Source organism: Lagopus muta, chromosome 11 (genome assembly GCF_023343835.1).
Source record: "Lagopus muta isolate bLagMut1 chromosome 11, bLagMut1 primary, whole genome shotgun sequence".
Taxonomy (NCBI): Eukaryota; Metazoa; Chordata; class Aves; order Galliformes; family Phasianidae; genus Lagopus; species Lagopus muta.
In genome coordinates this window covers 17,232,837-17,253,285 of record NC_064443.1, presented here as the reverse complement: position 1 = coordinate 17,253,285, position 20,449 = coordinate 17,232,837, and the positions used below count along the sequence as shown (strand labels likewise).

Genomic DNA, 20,449 nt, shown 5'->3' with positions numbered 1-20,449 from the left:
GGCACAGTCAAGGAGGTTACAAAAGTTATTATCTGAAGAGACACAGGAACAAGCAATAACCCTGGCACAATTGCTGCCTGTAATTATCTTGAAGCATTTCCTGGAAGAGTCATCATGCGAGTTGCAACATCTGCCTATTTCCCCCATGTAACCACAGCAACACTTGTTTTTCTGCTCCCACTGGCAAAGAACGGAGGGAATTGGGGATAACAGCAGAATGTGGAACGCTGCATTTGGGCCCATAGGAGCACTGGTTCCTTTTATAAAATAAAATAATTAAACAACAGTTATCAAATAGTGAGCACCTGGAATTTACCACCCAAGAACTTCAGTCCCCTTATCTTCTCTTATGGGCCCCAGCTCCCAACCACGGTCCTTTAGCAGGGGAGCAACACAATCCATATGTAAAAACCCATGTTTGCAACAAAAGGTCCGAGTAGCACTCAGCCCAATAGCAACAGCTCCATTTGGACTATTTGGGAGCGTTCAGGAATAGCCCACCTGCTGACTTTTGCCAGAACATAGCCAATGGGCTTTGCTGCTGTAGTACAGCTCATTCCCTTGCCCAAGAAAAGCATCACAACATGGTGAAACTAGGGAAAAACCACAAAACCACTCAATATTTTCTCACCCCAAACCTCAGTATAACTGCATACAGTGGGACTACACAAATACAGTCAGAAAGTGACGATGATAAGAACATTCTTAGCACCTTCCTCAGCTGCCTGGACAACTAAAATAACACACACAGCCCACCCCCGAAGAAAAGAGAAGAATAAAAAGAGACATGCTGCTTCAAGACTAATTGAACCAATAATCAAAGGCTGTCTCTAATTCCTGGACTAGGAGGTCAATTACTGAAATAAATTTGACAGCAGATAGATGGCAACAGTGTGCAATTACCATTTAAAGACTTGATAATTATGGCAAGAATTAGTCTGTATTTTCAACTGCAGCAAAAAATCCATCGGTTTTTAGCAGTTATTATCATGATTATAAGAAGAAAAGGTTCGGCTCTGTCTTGTCAAACTGACAGAAACTTGAAAATACAATGGGCACTGATAACAGGCTGATGAAATGAGCCGGTTGAGTTTAAAAGTTTCTTTTCCTTATGTGGAAACTTAAATCACAGACGGGAGAAAACATCTGGCAGGGAGGGATGTAGATAAATTTACATTCATAAATAATAGGATTGAGAAACTCATTTTTATGAGATTTGCCAAAATTAGTCAGTCTGCTCATTCAGACAAACTCCATTTTGAAAGCTAGAGGCACCGTCACAGTCCCGTGCATCTGAATAATTCAGGCATCCACCTCTGCTGCTGGAACCATTAGGTTTGTGCTCTTGGTGTTTAGGGTTGGCTTTTTTGTGTGATTTTTGAAATCTAAAGCTCTCAGTAGAACAGGAATCATGCTTGATGACTTTTCTGCGTTGGGGCCCATTGTAATTTTTTCCCAGCTGAAACAACCCACAACCAAAAGAGTTAAACACAGGTCTGGAGTCCTGTGAACTCCAGACAATCATAGGCAGACATTCCACCTTGTCACAAGCATTCTTTACATGCAAACTTCAAACCTGCGGATCGGTTCTCCTCTCCCTTTATTTCAAAGTCTCAAACTGCTCAGAAACGTTAGAATCGTTAAGGTTGGAAAAGACCACAGAGACCATCAAGTCCAACCATCACATCGACCCAAGGCACTGGGTTGGAGCATGACAGAAACAACCCATGGCTCTTGGTGAATGAGCTTACAAACCTGCAGTGCTTACCCGTTGGGCAGCAGGGCTGATGAGTGAGACCAGTGGCATTTCCCCAAGGTGTCCGAGGTACATTGCTGTAATTCCATTTCCAGCAGGTGGCTAAAGTCCCAAAATAATGACATTTTATTGTACAATCGAGGAAAATAATAAAAGATTTGATTGTTAGAAAAAATGCTCTGCTCTCAAAATAGTGCCAGTTTGGTATGAAGAGCAAAATACCAACATGTTATCTCCTCCAACGTCTGCAGCAGTGCCAGCCTCGCTGCTTCGTTCTCCCTCCAGTGAACCACATGATTGTGAGACTTCTTTCTCCATTATGCTATTAGGAACAGTGTAAATCTCATTATTCCAGAATATGAATAATAATAATAAAGATGTGGAATGCCCTTGATACCTTCCTGAAAGGTGAACGCTTGTTAGCACAGCTCTGCTTGCTCTGTGTCTACACAGAATCCATTCAGCAGGGTTGCCAGGTGAAGAAAGCATTAGAAAAGTCCTGAAATCTTGCTAAGGCGAAGCAGGGAAGCACGAGAGCATTTCTTTTCCTGGGAGAACTGTTCTCATGAGAGCACAGTAAACACCCCAGGGTTGGAAGCCAGGGATTGCTGTGTAACTCACATCTCACACCTGAGCACAGATTAAATCTTTAACATTTCTATTAACAACTTCTTTTTTTTTTTTCTCCTTTTTAAATTGATTTTGTAGCAATATCAGTTGCCACAGATTTGTCTGATGACTTTTAGTGACTCCTCAATAGCCGTGGTGTTGCTGTTCCAGGTGCTGCCTCGTTAAACACCCCTGCAAAGTCAATGTAAAACCAAAGAAATCCCATTGTGTTGAGGATTGGGAGGAAAATATCATGCTATGAAATGAGGCCCTTGGGTTCAGGTTCACCCTGCTGGGTGGTCAGGTCTGTCTGTCCATATGTGGTGCCCCACAGCCCCCATAGAATCACTGCACCACCAACACTATAGATGGAGCCTGGAGCAAATGCCAGCACAGCTGTGCTACCCCAGAACAAACAAACCAAATCTGCTGATTGCAGCTAAGGCTTTTGAAGATTACACCAAGTCAAACTTTTATTAGCAAAGTTGAATTTCATGTAAAATGAAAATATATTTTAAAACCATACGTGCACATATGCATGATACAAACAGCCACTACGGTACAACACAGTTCTCTAAACTTTAATCAATGCACACTAACATTTAGCTCATAAAGGAACATTGTAATGGTGACACCACATTTGCTTTGATCTTTTCTCATGAAATTACAATGTGTTGTTTAAAGTAATAATAATAAAGAAAAGAAACAGAGGATGCTTTGGCTCAAACCCATGTATTGTTTTCTGCATGGCAGCTGAAAAACCAGCACAGAGCATGGAACTCACTCATCTCATCGTGTGGTTGGAACTTGTACATGAAAGATACAGAACTGCAATGTTAACACATACTGGTACTCCAACATTGCTATTTGCCATATATTGGGATGCTGAACATTTGAAGGGATGCACCTGATGCTCGATCTGTTGTCAAAGAAAGGAAATTCTCTTGCCATGAAGAACTATAAGTACATATTTGTAATATCTGTTCTTTCAGGTACTTAAACTAACCTAGACTTACCACATACCTGAAAAAGATAGTGGCTATAAGAAATTATGATGAGATTTCAGAAGTGAATGCTACTTTAACTTTAGTTTACAAAACTACATGTGAAATTACTGTAAAAAAAAAAAAAAAAGATAATCCTTAGTATAAAAAGATTGTGCTAGCACTTGTTTTTACCTCGACTACTGACCTGAAAACCTCTCGTGCACTGCATTTAACCTATTAAGTCAATGGAAGTAGTCATCAGAATAAAGAGCTGCTCATTAAAATTGGGATAATAAGGCCACAACAGAATAAAAATCATAAATCATTAAATGATATACGCTATTTAAATCCATTTAAAACTTGTATAACAGAGAAGATTTTATGCTTACAATACATGCAGACATTTTAATCCCGAGTGAAATGCCATTTCCTGGCGTGGTTTCTAACCCTGCTCCTGCTGAGGACCCAGCCCTGTATGCAGCCCACTGCTGAGGAGTGGCAAAGAAAAAAGAACTTCTGGAGACCACGTCCCCAGATTTGGCCATTTTTTTTTTTTTTTGTATAATCCATACATGGAATAAGATCTTAGGACTGAAATTGCAACCCGTACCAAATCAATGATGCACTCCAAACAGCTCACCAGCACTGCTTGCACACAAAGTTGTTTTCTTCCATTATTTGCTCACTTCTCAAGGGTGCATGCTCCCCGTTAGTTAGGAGGAAAGGATTTTATTTGCTTATCTTACACACAGTCAAATCCTGACCACCTTTTGAAAAACATCCATACCTCTCTTGCTCCAGAGTGGGCTGCTTAAGGCCACAAGTCATTCCTGCATCCAGGGAAATGCCTCTCCTTGCTGGATAAAACTGCATTCCACACTGGCACGGATATCAAATCTGAAAGTGTCATTTCTCCTCTTGCAGCAAAAAGCAACGGCATAGGATAGCCAGCTGTAACCAAAAAGCCCTGGAACCCATAGTTACTAATTGCCTGACACTGCCTGCAGGCTCATGCACTGGTCACCCCGACTCCCTCACCCCCTTTTAACAAACACCCCTGGCCAGAGCAGAACTGCTATATGCTGCATGGCCTCCTGTCAAAAAAAACAACAACCAAAAAACAAAAGAGAGGGGGAAATAAATGATTGGAAAAGAGAAAAACATTCATGTGAGCGAGACTCCCTGGGAGATTCAGCCATTTGTTTAATATTCATTGGGTATATTCCTCAAAAGTCAGTGCACACTGTACAAATTCCACTGCACATCTTTTTGTCACTGTGTGATTTTTAGGCCCTGAGGCACAATGGAACACTAACGTTAAGATTTAAGGATCGGAATTAAAATTTTAATAGAAAAAGCACTCATTCCAAGCATAGATGAGTAGCACATCACAGGAATGTCATAAACATAGCTTAGCAGCAGCAGAGCAATTGATAGCACAGGGGATTTATTCATTCTTCGATAAGCTGACACTCTCTAATGCGATTTGAAGTTTGTGTCTGTTTAACAAAGGTGTTTTCCAGGACAATGAGTTTGGTAGATTGCATCAACCCACAACACAAGAAAACACAGAGCTGTGGCTGCTGATAGGTGGCACCACAGAATGGCCTGGGTTGGAAGGGACTCAAGGATCATGAAGCTCCAACCCCCTGCCCCAGGCAGGCCTTCAGTGGTACTCTGAGTGAGAAAACCCCACTGCTGGGAATGCTGCCTGCTTCAGCCCTTCCCAAGCTCTGCACAGGGACAGTGGTGCAGTCCTGTGGGGTGCCTACCCTGATTGCATTCCTCAGACATCCATACCTTGAGCATCTTTGCCTAAGGACACTGCCAGTGTCCTCCAGGTGTAACACCCAGGGGGGTTCAGGAAGCTGTGCAGCTGGGGATGCTAGGAAAGGAAAGCGAGGAACCATTTGAGATGCAGCTGGAACTTCACTGTGGGCTGAAGTATCTCCATGTAAAACACAACACAATCAATGAAAATGACAGAAAACAAACCAACGCAGCAGCCTGAGCCAGTGAGCAGGTGATTCCTAGAGGAAACACATTTAAACCAGAAAACGATTCCAACAGAAGCTGCCACAAGCCTCATCAGCTCTCAGGCTACAGCAGATAAAGATCCTGGCTCTGTAGACAAGATGCCCATTTTCACATTTCTCCACTTATGCTCCCTACTTCTTAAATGAAGCTTTTTTTTTTTTTTTTTTTAACATGCTGATGACTTTGGATTTCTTCATTATTCAGACCGAGTGAAAGACAAAATAGAAAACTTTATGAGTAATAAAAAAGGGAATGATGTGGCCAAGTCCTTCACAACACAGGGCTAATGGATATGGACTGGGGGCTGTTTCTGACAGATTCCTGCCCATCTTGCTCACACATATGGCAACACAGCTGGCTTTTTCAAAATAGAGGCTGCAGGAAAGGTCCTTAAAAGCAAAATGCAAAACAAATAAATGAGGAATGGATAGACAGGAACATCAAGCACCAAAGCCCTTTCCTGTGTTCAGAAACCATGCACAAGTAGCTGCCTGTAGTCCACGGCCCTTCCATCGTTAGGAAAGTGCACTTCTGTGCACAATCAACAGAGCTTTAGTTGTGGGGGTTGTCTGTAGACCCATGATCATTTGAGTAATTCTTGCTTCCTTTCTTTCTTCCACTGAAGTAAGGGAGACCATGAAGGAGCCATCAGGGATATTTGCCTAATTAATACCATGACATAAAATGGCTTTTAGGACCTCCTTGAATAACTGTTCCAAAAATATTTTAATTGAAGCGATGATGACTTGTAAGTTGAAAAAGTAATAAAGCAATATTAACAGTCAACTCAAATAAGCATGTTTCAAAATACAAATGTTTTAAGAAGATCAGGAGGTTCCAATACAAAAAGATCAAAAAAAATGTGCTGGGCAACATTGCTGATTTAGTCGTGGGAAGCGCTGGCAAAGAACAGAACCAGATTTAAACCAGCACTCAGTAAACACAATATAAAGAAACTGTACTGTAGTATTTTCTCTTTGCTTTTGCTTCTGTTTATTTAACAACGAATAATTTGAAAATAAACAACTTTTTGAAAGTCAGGTAGATCTATTTTATGGGATACTAAAAAGATGACTTATATGACCGGTATACACACAACTCTGCTGAAATCCTGTTTTGCTGGTTGAAAGTCATACTGAGAAGCAATTCTATTCCTACACAGCTATACAGACCCATGCTAGCAACACGTCTCATTTCAAAATAAAACAAGGCTGATTTTCACTTGTGTCACTATTAATATCATCTGTACAACATCTCCATGAAATGTATGCTAGCACACAAATATACAGATATGAGACAGACAAAGCACTTTGCTTAGAAATGCAGCTTGCAGAGACTGAGGAAAACAAATTAAAATTCCTTCTAATGATGGTGGATGGGAACCCTGTTTCACCTTGCCACAGGAAAGTTACTGCAGCTTAACTTATTTAAGGAAATAGTGCCAGCTACTGGACAGATCATCCACAAGGCCAGAGCTTCATCTTCTGAGAGCAGATTTTCTGCGGAGAAAGTTGCACTGGTAATTGCAGTCAGCTGTAACCACTAGAACAATTTTAGAGTATCATAAGCAAAGGAGTTTATGCCTGTATGAAAATATTATACAATATAGGGAATATTTTTCTCCAGTGTTTTAAAATATCATTTTTCTCAGTAGGATGCATTGTGCCACTATGCAGAGTACCCTGCACTTTTGCTCACTTTCCTTGCTGTGTTCTGACCTCTGTAATACTGAGATCATGATACACGAGGGAATACCACGCATAAATGTATGTACAAAGTGACAACAGCCACAGAAGGAAAAAAATAATACTATACAGAGAACGGCATTACAAACGTAAGAAACATGGAGTAGCAGTTAATCATACGTATGTGACACTGAGAAACTCTGTTTTGGTAAGACTGACATATTTTGTACAGTAAAGAATGCTTTCTTTTGTTTCAATTAGAAGAAAATACCTACAAATTAGGATGGAAAAGTCTCAAAAATCATCTCTTAGTGGCAGTGACTTTTTTTCCAATTACCTGATGTCAGTCTTGCTCAGTTGGCAACCTGCTTCCAATCCCTTCTGGTAACTGTGGAGTACTGATCAATATAAATATCACAATTAAACATGAACCTTCTCACTAGAATTTTATGCGTGGAGAGGAAAAGTTGCTGTAGAGCTCCCATTGCCTTCGACTGATCCTTTTTCCTTAGATCCAGAATAAGCTCCAATAAATGAACCATCTTCATTGAACATCCCGTGCTCCCCTTCTCCATAATCTACCAGACTATCAGCACTTTCGGTGGCTTTAATGTCCCCGTTAACGGACCGCAGGCTGCCTTTCAGCGGCTTTTCATCGCTGTCACTACAAAACAAAGAAACGCCTTTCCAAAAATCTAGCTTTTGATTGCATGCACGGAAACGACTCTTTTACTGTGAAGAATGCGGCAGGAGGGAAGAGCAAAGGAAACATTTCTCTGTGGGTTGTACGTTCAAAGCAACCCAAGTCCTCTTTGGTGCAGTGCATCTCACACCGTTCATCTACTCTGGTCTAGGTTATGCCTGAATGCCATATGCATGATTTTCTGATTAACAGAATTAAGAACATATTAATCTGCTCAAATGTTGTATTTGTTCAATGGTATTTTGAGGGGTGAATGGACAAATCCGTCACCAAAATTAAGAAGAAAAAAAAAAAAAAGAATCATTTACCTATTCATTCTATTGGTAATGCAGAAGAATAACCAAAGCAGCCTAACTTCTACTGACTGACTGACTTTCCATTGACCTTTAGAATCATCATATAATCATAGAATGGCTTGGGTTGGAAGGGACCTCAAGGATCATCAAGCTCCAACCTCCTTCTGCAGGCCGGGCCACCAACTTCCATACCTTTACTTATTTCTAAATAATTGAGAAAACAGTTCCATGAAGGGCCACTGTTAACATCCTACAAACTCAGATTTTGCAGGTGGCTTGCTCAATAACAAATGCTGGTGAAGCCTATCATAGATATGGAGAGAAGTCTCATAGCATACGGCAACGAGCCCCCAGTTCGCTGCAGCCCCCAAGTGCAGAGCCCTGCCTGGCTCTGTAGGGGCTGAATGAAGAGAAGGGGACATCAGGATTGTAAATAAATCTATCATGTTCTAAATATAATTTCAATTCTCAAAAATAATCAAACACAAAGAGGAGAGGGAAATTAAAAGATTATTAAAAGCATAAAATTATGGCTCTGAACTAGTCCTTGCTAGTGCTAATCCAGTTTGAAAGCTTTGGTAATGTTATATGAGGAATGACAGAAAAACACATTTGAACTTCAACTCAACCACACCTAAACTTAACCTCTTCAGCATATAATCAATTACACACATAATCTATACAGCAACAATATTTCTACTTATAAAAAAAGGCAAACTTGGAGCTTTGGGGGGTAGGGGAAAGGTCAAAGTGATTAACCTCAGGACTTTCTTACCTTTCTAATTATTTGTCCCATTAGAAAGCATTAAAAATTAAATAAAGATGAAATTATGCAGAAAAAAAATATTCCAGTACAAATAATGTAGTATATATAAGTGGGATTTCATCAGAAATGTTACATCTTTAAGGCCAGCTACAGCAGTGTTCCAGCATGGCTCTTATAATAATATATTTTTCCTCATACCACGGTTAAATAGAAATATTGACAGCTTTAGTTATTTTGATTCAGCCAAAGTGATAATTTCAGTTCTCCTACAGAACTTCTGCAGTGAGATGATATATTTTTCAGTTGGTTGTTTCTATTTTTTCTTGCCATCTCTCTTACAAGCTCACTGAAGACAGAGAATTCTTTCTATTGGCTTCAGTGCACATCAGAGCACGACCCCAAATTATCCAATATATTTACATTATTCATACAATGTTTAAAAAAAAAAAAGTGAAAAACAACCACTGATGCATCAACATTTACTTGTCCCAATCTGGACGGATTTCAGTGTGCTGGATATACCTGTATATCCCTACTGTTATCCGCTCATGTCAGGTTTGCTTTAAAAATGAAAAATAGCATTACTTGCATGCTGTAAAAATGTCCTAAATAATGATGACGTCTGGAAACAAACAAAAGCCCAACAGACAGAAACGCTTGTTAACACAGGTCCTATTTACCTATATTCCCCAAAGATTTCATCTTTTATTGATTGAGCTTCAGGGTCTGGATGCAAATCTTCTTTTTCTTTCACTGTACAAATAAAATAAAGCACAGATCTGTATGCCATGTTCCGTGGCAGATTTTTCATTTTGCAGGCGTGACGGGAGAATCGCCTGTCATCTCCTACAGCCTAACCCAGGAGCAGCAAGGACCATACCCAGCAAGCATGCTTCTACCAACAGCTTGGTGCCATCACGGAATTGTTAAAAAGCCATTAGGTGTTCGCGCTTAAATCTTTACTCATTGTTTTGAAAAATAAAGAATTATGTTTAGCAAAACGGGTGCTCAGCAGCGTGGCTACTCATGCAAGTTATGGCAGTTGTTAAGCAGCAGTTATCAGGTAGGAAGTGGGCACATATCCCAGCCAGACGGGGCTCAGAGCCTTTGCTGAAGGACATGGCTCTGTGGGTGCATTACACACTGTGAGATCCAACAAGCAGAATCCAGGCCTGAGCTGCAGCTCTGACCTGCACACTGCACTGCCTCACACAGAGAGCATGGTTTCACTTATATTCATTAGAACCCATTCCGTGGATATTTATCAAAAGCTGCAAATCCTAATTGGATGTTTTCGCTTGCGGCTTTGCAGCCTCCAGAGATAACAGGCTGAAGAATGTCTGTTATTAGCATGCGAGCACAGCAGAAGGACAATAAATCCATTTACCTGAGTATTTTCCTCCTTTATTTCTTCTGACAAAGCAAATAGTTAGCAGCATCAGAGTGAGCAAGGCAATGGCACACATCAGTCCGATAAACCAGCCCTGGGTGGAAATCCCATCGTAAATGCCTGCGTAGGCTTTGTGAAACAGGAGTTTAAAAAAAGGAAAAGAACATTAATCAGATGCAAATGGCATCACCCTGCCATTCAGCGGATATATAACATTTTATTCACTGAATCATGATTGCATCAGACTATCACTACTTAATCGTGTTCAGCGTAAAGAAATACAAGGCAGAAATATGTCCAGAGAGTGACATTTCTAGACTTCAGGTGAACATGCTGACTACAGGGCACAATATAGACATTTTGGAAAGGTAATTCTGAGAAAGTATTTGACTCGAAGGATTAATGCCAAACGGGAAAGCTGAACAGAGAATTGTTAAGCTTCTCATGCAAAAGTAGTTTTGTGAAAGAAATAGAGTTAAAAGTACACCTGATGCATGCAAAGCACTGGACCGGCACATTTAGAATGGATTATATCACAGCACTACACAAAATCACACTGGTAAAGCTATGCTTTGTAAGGGTTTGTAATTGTTCCAGGTTCTTGTGCATCAATTAAAGCACAAGGCTCATGTCTGTTCCCTTGGGACTCGACTACAAGAGCCAGCTTAAAAATCACAGAACACAATGATGCAGTAAAGTCTTTGGTGCGCTTTCACTGCACAATCTCATATACAACGCCAACATTTACTGACATTCAAAATAAATCTGTATCATCTCAAAGGGTTTCATTTCTCACCTCTCCCCCTCGTCTCAATTACATCTTCAAAAATGCTATTGTTATCAACCCAATTCTTAGTCACTAGACGAACTGTATATTCAGTTCCAGGCTCAAGTGCCTCAATGGGGTGAAACTTTTGGGTGGGGTTTACTGCTTCTGAATTCTTGCCGATCCCTTTACCTACGGAATGTACATAGTCAAGTCACACTGATTAATTGAATTCATTGAACAAAAGTCCTGTGAAATGCACAGTTAGAAATGACATCAGTAGCATATAATACGAGACATGAGAATTTTTAACCTTTGTCATCAGATAATCTGATTTTCCAAAGCAGACAGTATACTAAAAAAACATTCCCCCATCGGATTTTTAATATTCCACCAAATAAAATAAACAGCAGACTGAAATAATCCTGATGTTTATGAAGGGTTTTGTACATTTTCCAAGATGAAAGCCAATCTTGATGGGGGATTATGAATCTGCTTTAACTAATGCGTACTTAAAAAATTACAACTTGAAAATGGGCTTGCTTTGTATAGATAATCTGAGCCTTGATGCTTCTCCCATTGAACCGAACGCAGCGGGGAAGCACACATAGCTTGCTAGCTGGAAATGGATTCTTATGCGTCTCATGAAAAAATTAACACTGGGATTTGCACTCATTTCTCCCCTGGCAGTGATTTTCCACGTCCTTTTAAAGTCCACAATGCCCGTGGAAAGCGCTGTTTTAGATAAAGAGGAGGGTTTCTTTTAAATTGATATTTAGGCTTTTAAACGCTCTTGACTGATTTAATACTTGACAAAGAGGCAGAAGGGAGATTCCAGTAGGCCTCACTTTCCAGCCTTTTTGCAAAAGACTGGAAGTCTTCATTAAGTCTGCATTAAGATTGCAGGATATTAACTCTGCTTTTTAAAAAATATCATTTTTGGATAACAGAGAAAGGATATCCCAGAGCATCAGCACCCACGGTGTGAACATCACAAAAGATCCACTTAGATCTGTGTGATCCTGGGAATCCCTATAGAGAATTTGCAGGTACGTGCCCTCAGTGATAGAAAACAAGTTTTGGAAGCTAGCAATGATAAGTACAGCTCTGTAATTGCATTCAATTGCCTAACTTGCCAGATTTATCTTTTGAAGTCTTCTAAATTAAGGACTGAGCCTGCAGTATAATTTGGAAACTACTTGACCAATTAGCACTGACAGTAAAGCAACGCTCATTAATACTTAAACTAGTAAATGAGCAAAGCAAGAAGCTTTGAGAGATTAGGGCTTAGTCAACAGCGGAAGGAAAAAATAAAGATTAAGACCAATTGCAAGCACAATCAAAGGAGCAGTTCAAGAAAAGCATTCCAAGGCACATACACAGGTATTGCAATAAGCAGTTAAACTGGTACACCACTGCGGCCCAGAGGGAGCAGATACAGCTGAAATACTGCTGATAGCAAAGCACAGCATATTAGCATAAACTAATCCCTCTATCGGTGGTTTTGGCTGAGTATGTGAAACTGAGCTGTAATTTTTAATCAAACTACAAGTTAAGCAACAGGATATCACAGGTATGTTTTAAACACGTGTTCTAAAATCAAGACATTACGAAATACAGCTAATCAAAAGAGCACCCATAAATAACAAGAACAAATATGAACTTAAACTCATTGTGCATTAAACACCACGTAACATATATGCATGCCAAGCAGAGACGGTCATCACATGTTCCAGTCTGCCAACAACATAGGTCTCCTTGGGGTCACTGAATTCCTAGGAAGCAAAATCCTCAACCTGGAGCTCAACAGTATACCACAGCAGTGGTTCAGGGGCATTTGGTTACACTTGTCCACATACCCTACCTATTCGTTTCCACTTTTTGAATGCTCAGCTATTTACAGAAGCAGAGAGGGGGAATACAGCCCCTCCAATGTCAGGATGGGATGTGCCAAAACGGTACCCAGCACTCATTGAACCCAGAGACAGGGCTTTACCATTGGCTCCCCGGGCTGTTCAACATCCCTTGTTCCACAACTCTAAACAATATTTTTTTGGGGGGAGGGGATCTGTAAAACTTAGTATGGGCGTCCAGTGATAGGTGATTATGAGGTTTCTTTCCACATGATGTCTTTCTGGTCTGTGTTTGACAATCAAATTGGCACCTAGAGAGGAGAAAGAATTGCTAACTGGGACAAGCATGGTGCTTGAATAGAAAAAGCAGTGTAGCGTCCTGAAAAATAAAAGCAAAGATATTCAGATAAGGAAAAGCTCAATGTACAGAAAGGTCAGCGAGCTGCAGAAATTAGCTACAGAAAATTGAAAGCAGTTGGGTTAGGTTTTTAATCTACAACATGGGAGAAGAAGCATTAGTAATAAAGGCATATCACCAGCACTTCTCTTCCTCCCCTGCTATTTATCAGCCATACCAGGGGACTCTCATGAACATTAAACACTGAACTGCAATTTTACAATATTCCTACCGGGCTTAGAGATTTATGAGAACAACAGAACACACTTTTTTTTTTTTATATATATAGAAGCTTATGGCATAAAGGGAAAAACAATATAAACTGCCCCCAAAGACTTACAAGAAAACTAGTTCTCCAAAAGTTAGCACATCTGTTATAAAGCACACTTATATAAAAAAAAGCTGGCAGTCTAACAGCTAAATACTAATTGTGGGCAACATCCTAATTTATTAGTGTACCTTTCTAAATACATCTGCTGCAATAAATGGAAATTTGAACTTAGTTTTCCCCAACCGCCTGGCTATGAAAACTGTATAAATATGCATCAAATGTATTCTTCATCTTATGTGCTTTTTTAGTGCAGGAAGTAATTCATGCTAAATTGGGAATATTTAAAGCTATAGAGATTAGCAAACCTGCTGTGTGTAAAGATTATTGAGGGTTTATAGGTGAGGCTACTAAGTTTGCAATCAGTGGTTTGTAGGAGAAATCTGAGCTCAGACAAGAAGAGATGTGGTGGCTTGTTTCATCTCTTGCTGCTTCTCCTTTGTGTTGGCTGCACTGGGAAAGGCTGCTAGGAGAGGAAAAGCAAAGCACAACACATAGCTGAGACAGTTAACTGCAAATTTGCTTAGAGTAGCTGAAGGCTGATATGTTTAGCAGATTATATTTAATAGGCCTATTTTTCCAGCTCAAAGTGACAGGGTTTTGAAACAATTCTATATCACATCCTTCACCCTATGCTACTAGTCTGCTGGCTGCAGAAGAGGCAGAGGATGAGGCAGAGACATAAACGACAAGTTTCCTATTTTGTCACCGAGTTCATCAAGTTCTCTCCATTATGAGCAAACAGGGTAGACTTTCTGCTAGGATTTGGGACTCTGCTGCTAACAATGTAGTAGTTACATGTGGCTAAAAGTTGTGTTTTTCCTCTTCCATTTTGCCTGTGGCAAAAGAACTAAAACCATATTTTTGTTACAAATGACTGCTTTCCTCATCTTATGATGTGTCCTGAAGGTTAGCACCCTCCAACCAAGGTTTTCAAAAAGGCTGTGGGTGTTTGGTGCCAACTGCCATTGATGTGTGATGAAACTGGTGAACTTTCATCTTCTCTGAAAAAAATAATAATACTCCAGCTGTGCAGCATCCACTGCATGGAGTTTTCATTTAAGTGAGTTTTTGGACACACAGCAATCATTGTCAACATGTAATATGTATGTGGTAATCCTCCAAAAACACTGTCAGCCCTAAGATAAAAAGGAGCTTTGTGTCAAACATGGACTGCTGCATTGCCTCCGAGCCCTTGCAACACATGGACTGTCATATTACTTTCTTTTTTTTATTCCACTTATGTAAAAACATTCGGTTTAAACTTCTGAGGGTTAACAATTGTTGGCAAACTGACATTTTCAAGGGGAAAATTAATTAGTTTGTAGGTCATTTAGGAAATACTGCCTGAAAGTGAAGAATGAGAGATAAAATGTTTTCTAAAGACAGCATACCTTCTTCTGTGAAATGAATCCAAGATAAATCCACAAAAATCAAACTTATTTATTTTTCAGTACAATGCAAATATCCCTTTGCTCAGGTTTTTCACAATTGCCCTCAGTATTTTATCTAACATAGATAACGACCTCTGGGTGTACAGCAGCATTTCAAATCTGAATAATTCTGAATACATTTGATACATTTCTTAGGAAATTGGTCTTTTAGTTTGGGGACTTTGCATTAGCTGCCAATGGCAGTAGTGTTCAGTCATGCAACAAGGATGCTATAAACGAAAGCTTTTCTATAGCCTAATTCTGTCTCACTAATTCCAGTGGGTCTTGGCTTAATCCCAGAGACTAATATTAAAGTGTGCTTCCCCTTGGTTAAATACCTATAGGGAAACAGCATCTTCTGCAACACAGAGGTTTCTGCCCCTGCTGCCAGACATATGCAAGCTGCAGGCATTGCTCCCCAGGGAACAAAGAAAGAGAGATGGGAAATTATTTTCTTTCCCTATCATAACCACTGATAGACTTCTTGGTAAAGTGCTGCTAATTCAAGGAAACATGCAATTCCTGACACAAAGAAGTGAATCAGGATGATTCATTCACAGAACAAATGCTGGAGTTGTAGATGGAGAGCAGGATGTACTCTTTTATCTGCACAGGAAACTAGTTATTTAATTGGGATGAAGCTTGTCTCTCAAATTTTGGACTTTGCCAACAGGGATATCTGCAGGTAAATGAAAGCAACAGAAGTGTTGTAGTTGCAGTATATCAATAATAAAATGTGATTGATTCCATTGCTTCTGCCTTAATCCTTCCGCTTTCCTGGCAGAATGCACTGTGCCATTCTGCAACACCCCAGCACGGGTTGCACTGCAGCAGCAGAAGCTACTCAGTCTTAAAATGAATAATGAGAGATTTATCTTCACAAGACAGCAGAGTCTGTTTCTGTAATAATGCTGAGGACAGATTATTTACATCTTCAGTTTTCTGTTCACAACGAAATGCAAGGTGCTGGTTCTCATACAGCTCAAGGGGTTGGTGGTGGGGACACAAGCACAGCACTGCACAGCAAAATGGAACAGATAAGCTCTGCTTTTCTGAATAGCTGCATGGCTACATTAAGGAGTTTACTGACTGTTCTCCTCAAAAGAAAAATATATTTATTTCCTCTAATTACAAAGGAAATGTCAATTCTCAAATATTCCCAATAGATTTTCCCATTATTGCTAAAACTTCTCCACAAAAAAAGCATACTGCCCAATAACTTACTCCCTTGAGCCACTGTCAGCCCTTCTTCTGTCACTGGCTTCCCACAGCCTTTGGCTGTGCAGGCCTTGACGTAGAACTTGTACTTGGTGCTGGGGCTGAGGTCAGTGAGCCTCCAGCTCAGCGTGGTGTGGTTGGCCACGCTGATGTCCATCAGAGGCCCAATCTCGTGTGTTTCGTTTACTGAAAGAGAACAAAAAGCAGTCAGTTTGCAAAAGTAGCCTCATTATTAGCAAAGAGCAGTGAAAAGTGAATCACAGAATGGCCTGGGTTGAAAAAGACTACAATAATCTTCTAGTTTCAACCCCCTGCTATGTGCAGGGTCACCAACCACCAGAGCAGGCTGCCCAGAGCCACATCCAGCCTGGCCTTGAATGCCTCCAGGGATGGGGCATCCACAACCTTCTTGGGCAAAGGTAGCATTCGGTCTAATCCTGTTCCACCCTCAAAGAACTCTCAAACCTGATGGCACATTGGGCAGCCAACGCCACTCCCCTGCCTGCGGTTATCTGCTCAAGGTCTGCATCCCTGTTACACGGTGCTTCACAGGCATGTTTTGCACTGAATAAGTTTCAATTCAGTAAAAGGCACCTCAAATTTAATAACCTTCTTAATCGTCACATGAGGTATAATTTGTGATTATGAAATAACTGAATTAGCCTGTATGACATGGAACAGAGCATGGCAGCAGTTAAGAGCTTATTCAATCAGAAACCTACATTAAAAAGTTTTTTGCTCTGGAAAATGACTTTGCCCTGCCCTCTAGCAGGCCTGTGTGCGGATTGCAGCTCAAAACACACTGCTCTGCTGTGTGGCTGTTACTCAGAAATACAGCCTCTCTCATCAGTCTCTATCTTAAAGGACTCTGCACATACAAAACTATTAAAAAAAAAAAACAAACAAACAGAACACCACACCTAACAGTGCATGAGTTTAAAAATCGAAGAGAAACAAGGACGTACTTATCTGGTATTGCAAAATGTAGCCAGTAATGTGGCCATTGGCTCTCTTGGGAAGTCCCCACGACAGGGTGACAGAGTCCTTGTCAAAGTTCAGGATCTTCAGAAAACGGGGCTGTTCAGGGACTGAAGAAACAAGGATTAGCTTACACAGAACACTGCTTCTACATGTGTTTGTTTACTGAGAACAAAGATTAGCTCAATACCTACAGTTCCCCACCTGTGGTTCTATGAATACTGGAGATTTTACAACCAATGTATGAAATCCAGTTGCCTGTTAAGTGAACAATTTCAGTTTATTCCTCTCCATCCCACTTTTTCTTACCTCCTTCCGGAGTTTCAAACACCACAGGAGCACTTTCTGGTCCATCACCCCTGGAGTTGTATGCCAGCACAGTCAAGCGGAACTCGCTGAAGGGATCCAGGCCAGGGATCATCCCGTAGTTTCTGTCTCCTACAAACGTCAGGAAGTGTTTCTCCGGATGATGCCTTTTTCCATCCAGCATGCTTTTTGTTTTCCACCAACTGACCTGCATTGAGATTGGCATTTCTATAACAAATTACCTTTGTTGGGGCTGAACACCATATTGATTTCTCTCATCGTCCCAGAAATGACAGACTGCGATCTATCATTGACAGAGGATTTATTTAATAGCTTGTTAAACTGCATGCAATTAAAGAAAAATTCATAACCTTATAGCCTCTTAAATGTCCACGAACTCTGTCCCTTGGTATTCCAAACCAGAAGACTTTGACCAGCGTGCTGTTGACAATATCCACCGAGACGCCGGAAGGAGCGGCATCTGGAACTACAAAAATAGGAGTGCTGCATATTAAAGACACTTAGGAGCTCAATTTCACAGTGTTTATACGCTACAGGGTTTGGTTTTCCAGCTCAAGCTGTGCCAGCTCTTCCCACAGGCAAGAAAAAAGCCATTCCACCTGCATCCAGTGGGTGATACGGGCCAATAAACATTATTTTGTGGTATCAGAGCTTTCTGCTGAGGGCTGGAATACAGGGGAACTGGGACATATGAATTTCTATTTATGATTTCCTGTTTTGAGTAATGCTTACAGCGGTGAGAAGAATAAAAAAATGATTAACACAGCACTCAAGAAGGCAATCACAACAGTTTTGTTTTGTGCCTTTTCTTTTACAATCAGTTTCATTTTACAGCTAAACGCATTAAACAGTGGGATTTTAATCACTGCACATCACAGACAGCTATTACAGAGCAAGAAAAAATATTTTTTATTTTAAAAAGTCTTGATCTACTGACGACTGAATAGCAAGGAAGATTTTCCAGTGGTAGAAGCAGATGTAAAATTAGACCTACCTCAGACACACAGTGCAAACAAACACGCCATGGTGTCTCTTTATTCTCACTGTCTTGCATAGAGGGCAGACGAATGTATCACCAGAGGTTCCCAATGCCCACATCTCTGACTCAGGCTCTGAAGCCTGTTGTTGGTGAAACACTGAGCAGGTGTTAAGTGTCTGAATATGCTGACTGCTTGACATCACCTGCAATGAATTCTGGTACACTGTAATGGCTGCTGCAGGAGCTGCAGCAAGTGCAGAGGTGGCTGTAGCATCATGTCCTGACACAGCAGTGGCAGGATAAAGTCAGGTCATGGCTGGATGTTTCAGTAAGCAGCACAACACATGCTGGTCTCAGTTGGTTAAGCCACTGTAGACCTTCCAAAGGCCAGTCAAGCTGTTAGTTTAATTCGTTTTGGGGAAAACAGCTGCAAGATTTCAGATTGTGCATGGGATGATAACTGTCTGACTTTAATAAGATTAATTGGCAGATCTGAAATGCAGAGCGCTCACAAACACCATTGACCCTCCTTTGCCAACTGTTCCCAGCCCCTGCTGCTAAGCGTTTGCAAATGTAATAAGCATTTGTATTTGGGATCAGGGAAGCTTGGAGCCACACACTGGCTGGCCACAAGGCTGCTAACTCCCTCGATGATTTAAATCCTTAAATCCCACAAAAAATATATTCTTTTTTAGGTAGTGGTGCTGCTTAACTATGTTGATTTCTTAAGTAAGGCTGGCATTTCATTACTGCAGCTGGATACAGTTCCAGTCCTCCAAATCCCTTCTCTTGTCATGTAGTAAACACCAGAGGGGAAAGGCTGCTTTCAGAGATGTTGGGAACTGATGGCCACAGCAGTGCCATTATCCACTGTCCCATACGTCATATCAGTTGTCACAGCCTGGTGACACTGGCATCACCTGTGCCACCAGGGAACCAAGGAAAGCTGCTGGGCAGAAACCCAGGCTGGAGAGGAGGAGCTGGCCATAGGGACACAGGGGACAAAGGGCAAAATTGGGATTACAAGTGGAAATGTGGCATTATTTAGAAATTAATTTATAATGTCCAAGAGCTGAATGCTTGTACTTAGTTCTCAGACAATAAAAGTTCCCATTACTCACTGTCCTCTCCCGAATATCCAGTGGTAATATTTGGCTCAGGCCCAGCTCCTAAATTATTTATTGCTTGGACCTTGATCTCGTAGGGCACGAAAGTGGGGGTGTTCCTCAGGGTCAGGGAGTGCTTCTTCACTGTTTCTTCATTCCATTCAGTCTCAACACCCCGCTGCCTCCAGCTGACTTTGTACTCCAGCCCCGGCCCGTTTCGCTCCATGGACTTCAGTGGCTGTGGAAGAAGGGGAGAAATTAAAGGAGGGCCACAAGTTGGGATTACATATTTATTTATTTATTGCTTCATTTTGCTGGGAAGTAAAACTGCATGTCTTCTCGCACAACTAAAATGCATATTGTGGCATAAGGCTGTTTGTGCCTTTCAGTACAGCTAAGATGCATTTTATCTTGGAATTTTATGTAGCACAGCAATTCGGGTCATTAAAATTTAGATTTGTTCTAAATATGCACAAAATGCCTGAAACTGAGCCTGGACATTTAATGGGCCACTGCTGCGCTACAGGTTTTTACTGATCAAATGAAGAATTCATCACAGCATGGTTCTCATCTAATTAACATGAATTTGTAAAATATTAGAAGACACACAGCAAAGGCCTGTCGTGACACATTCTCCAATTGAGTTCCTTTCTCTGAAAAGGTATCTCTGTCATTAATAATGTTAATTTGTCACGTGTGCTGCCCTAAAATAATGGGGTTTGGGGAATACTACACACTACCACACAGCCTACTTTCAGTAATATTTGAATTATACATTATACATATCAAATACATAACATCTGCTGTTTAGCCAAGCCACACATAGAGCCCAGATC

General features: G+C 40.8%; 1 protein-coding gene across 11 annotated transcripts in view; it reads right to left on the bottom strand.

Moving 5' to 3' along the window:
• Nucleotides 1-2,925: 2,925 nt before the first annotated feature.
• Nucleotides 2,926-20,449, bottom strand: part of CHL1 (cell adhesion molecule L1 like) — a 109,182-nt gene continuing 91,658 nt past the window's right edge. For 9 of the 11 annotated variants that reach the window (XM_048957351.1, XM_048957347.1, XM_048957345.1 and 6 more), the window contains 9 exons: nucleotides 19,629-19,851; nucleotides 17,879-17,994; nucleotides 17,511-17,715; nucleotides 17,189-17,311; nucleotides 16,230-16,409; nucleotides 11,025-11,186; nucleotides 10,226-10,357; nucleotides 9,519-9,591; nucleotides 2,926-7,737 (listed from right to left, as the gene is read on the bottom strand). In XM_048957351.1, the coding sequence (XP_048813308.1) occupies nucleotides 7,521-7,737; nucleotides 9,519-9,591; nucleotides 10,226-10,357; nucleotides 11,025-11,186; nucleotides 16,230-16,409; nucleotides 17,189-17,311; nucleotides 17,511-17,715; nucleotides 17,879-17,994; nucleotides 19,629-19,851 (1,431 nt within the window). In that variant the 3' untranslated portion in view covers nucleotides 2,926-7,520. The remainder of the gene's footprint in view (nucleotides 7,738-9,518; nucleotides 9,592-10,225; nucleotides 10,358-11,024; nucleotides 11,187-16,229; nucleotides 16,410-17,188; nucleotides 17,312-17,510; nucleotides 17,716-17,878; nucleotides 17,995-19,628; nucleotides 19,852-20,449) is intronic. The other 2 variants (XM_048957354.1, XM_048957355.1) reach the window with 2 other exon arrangements.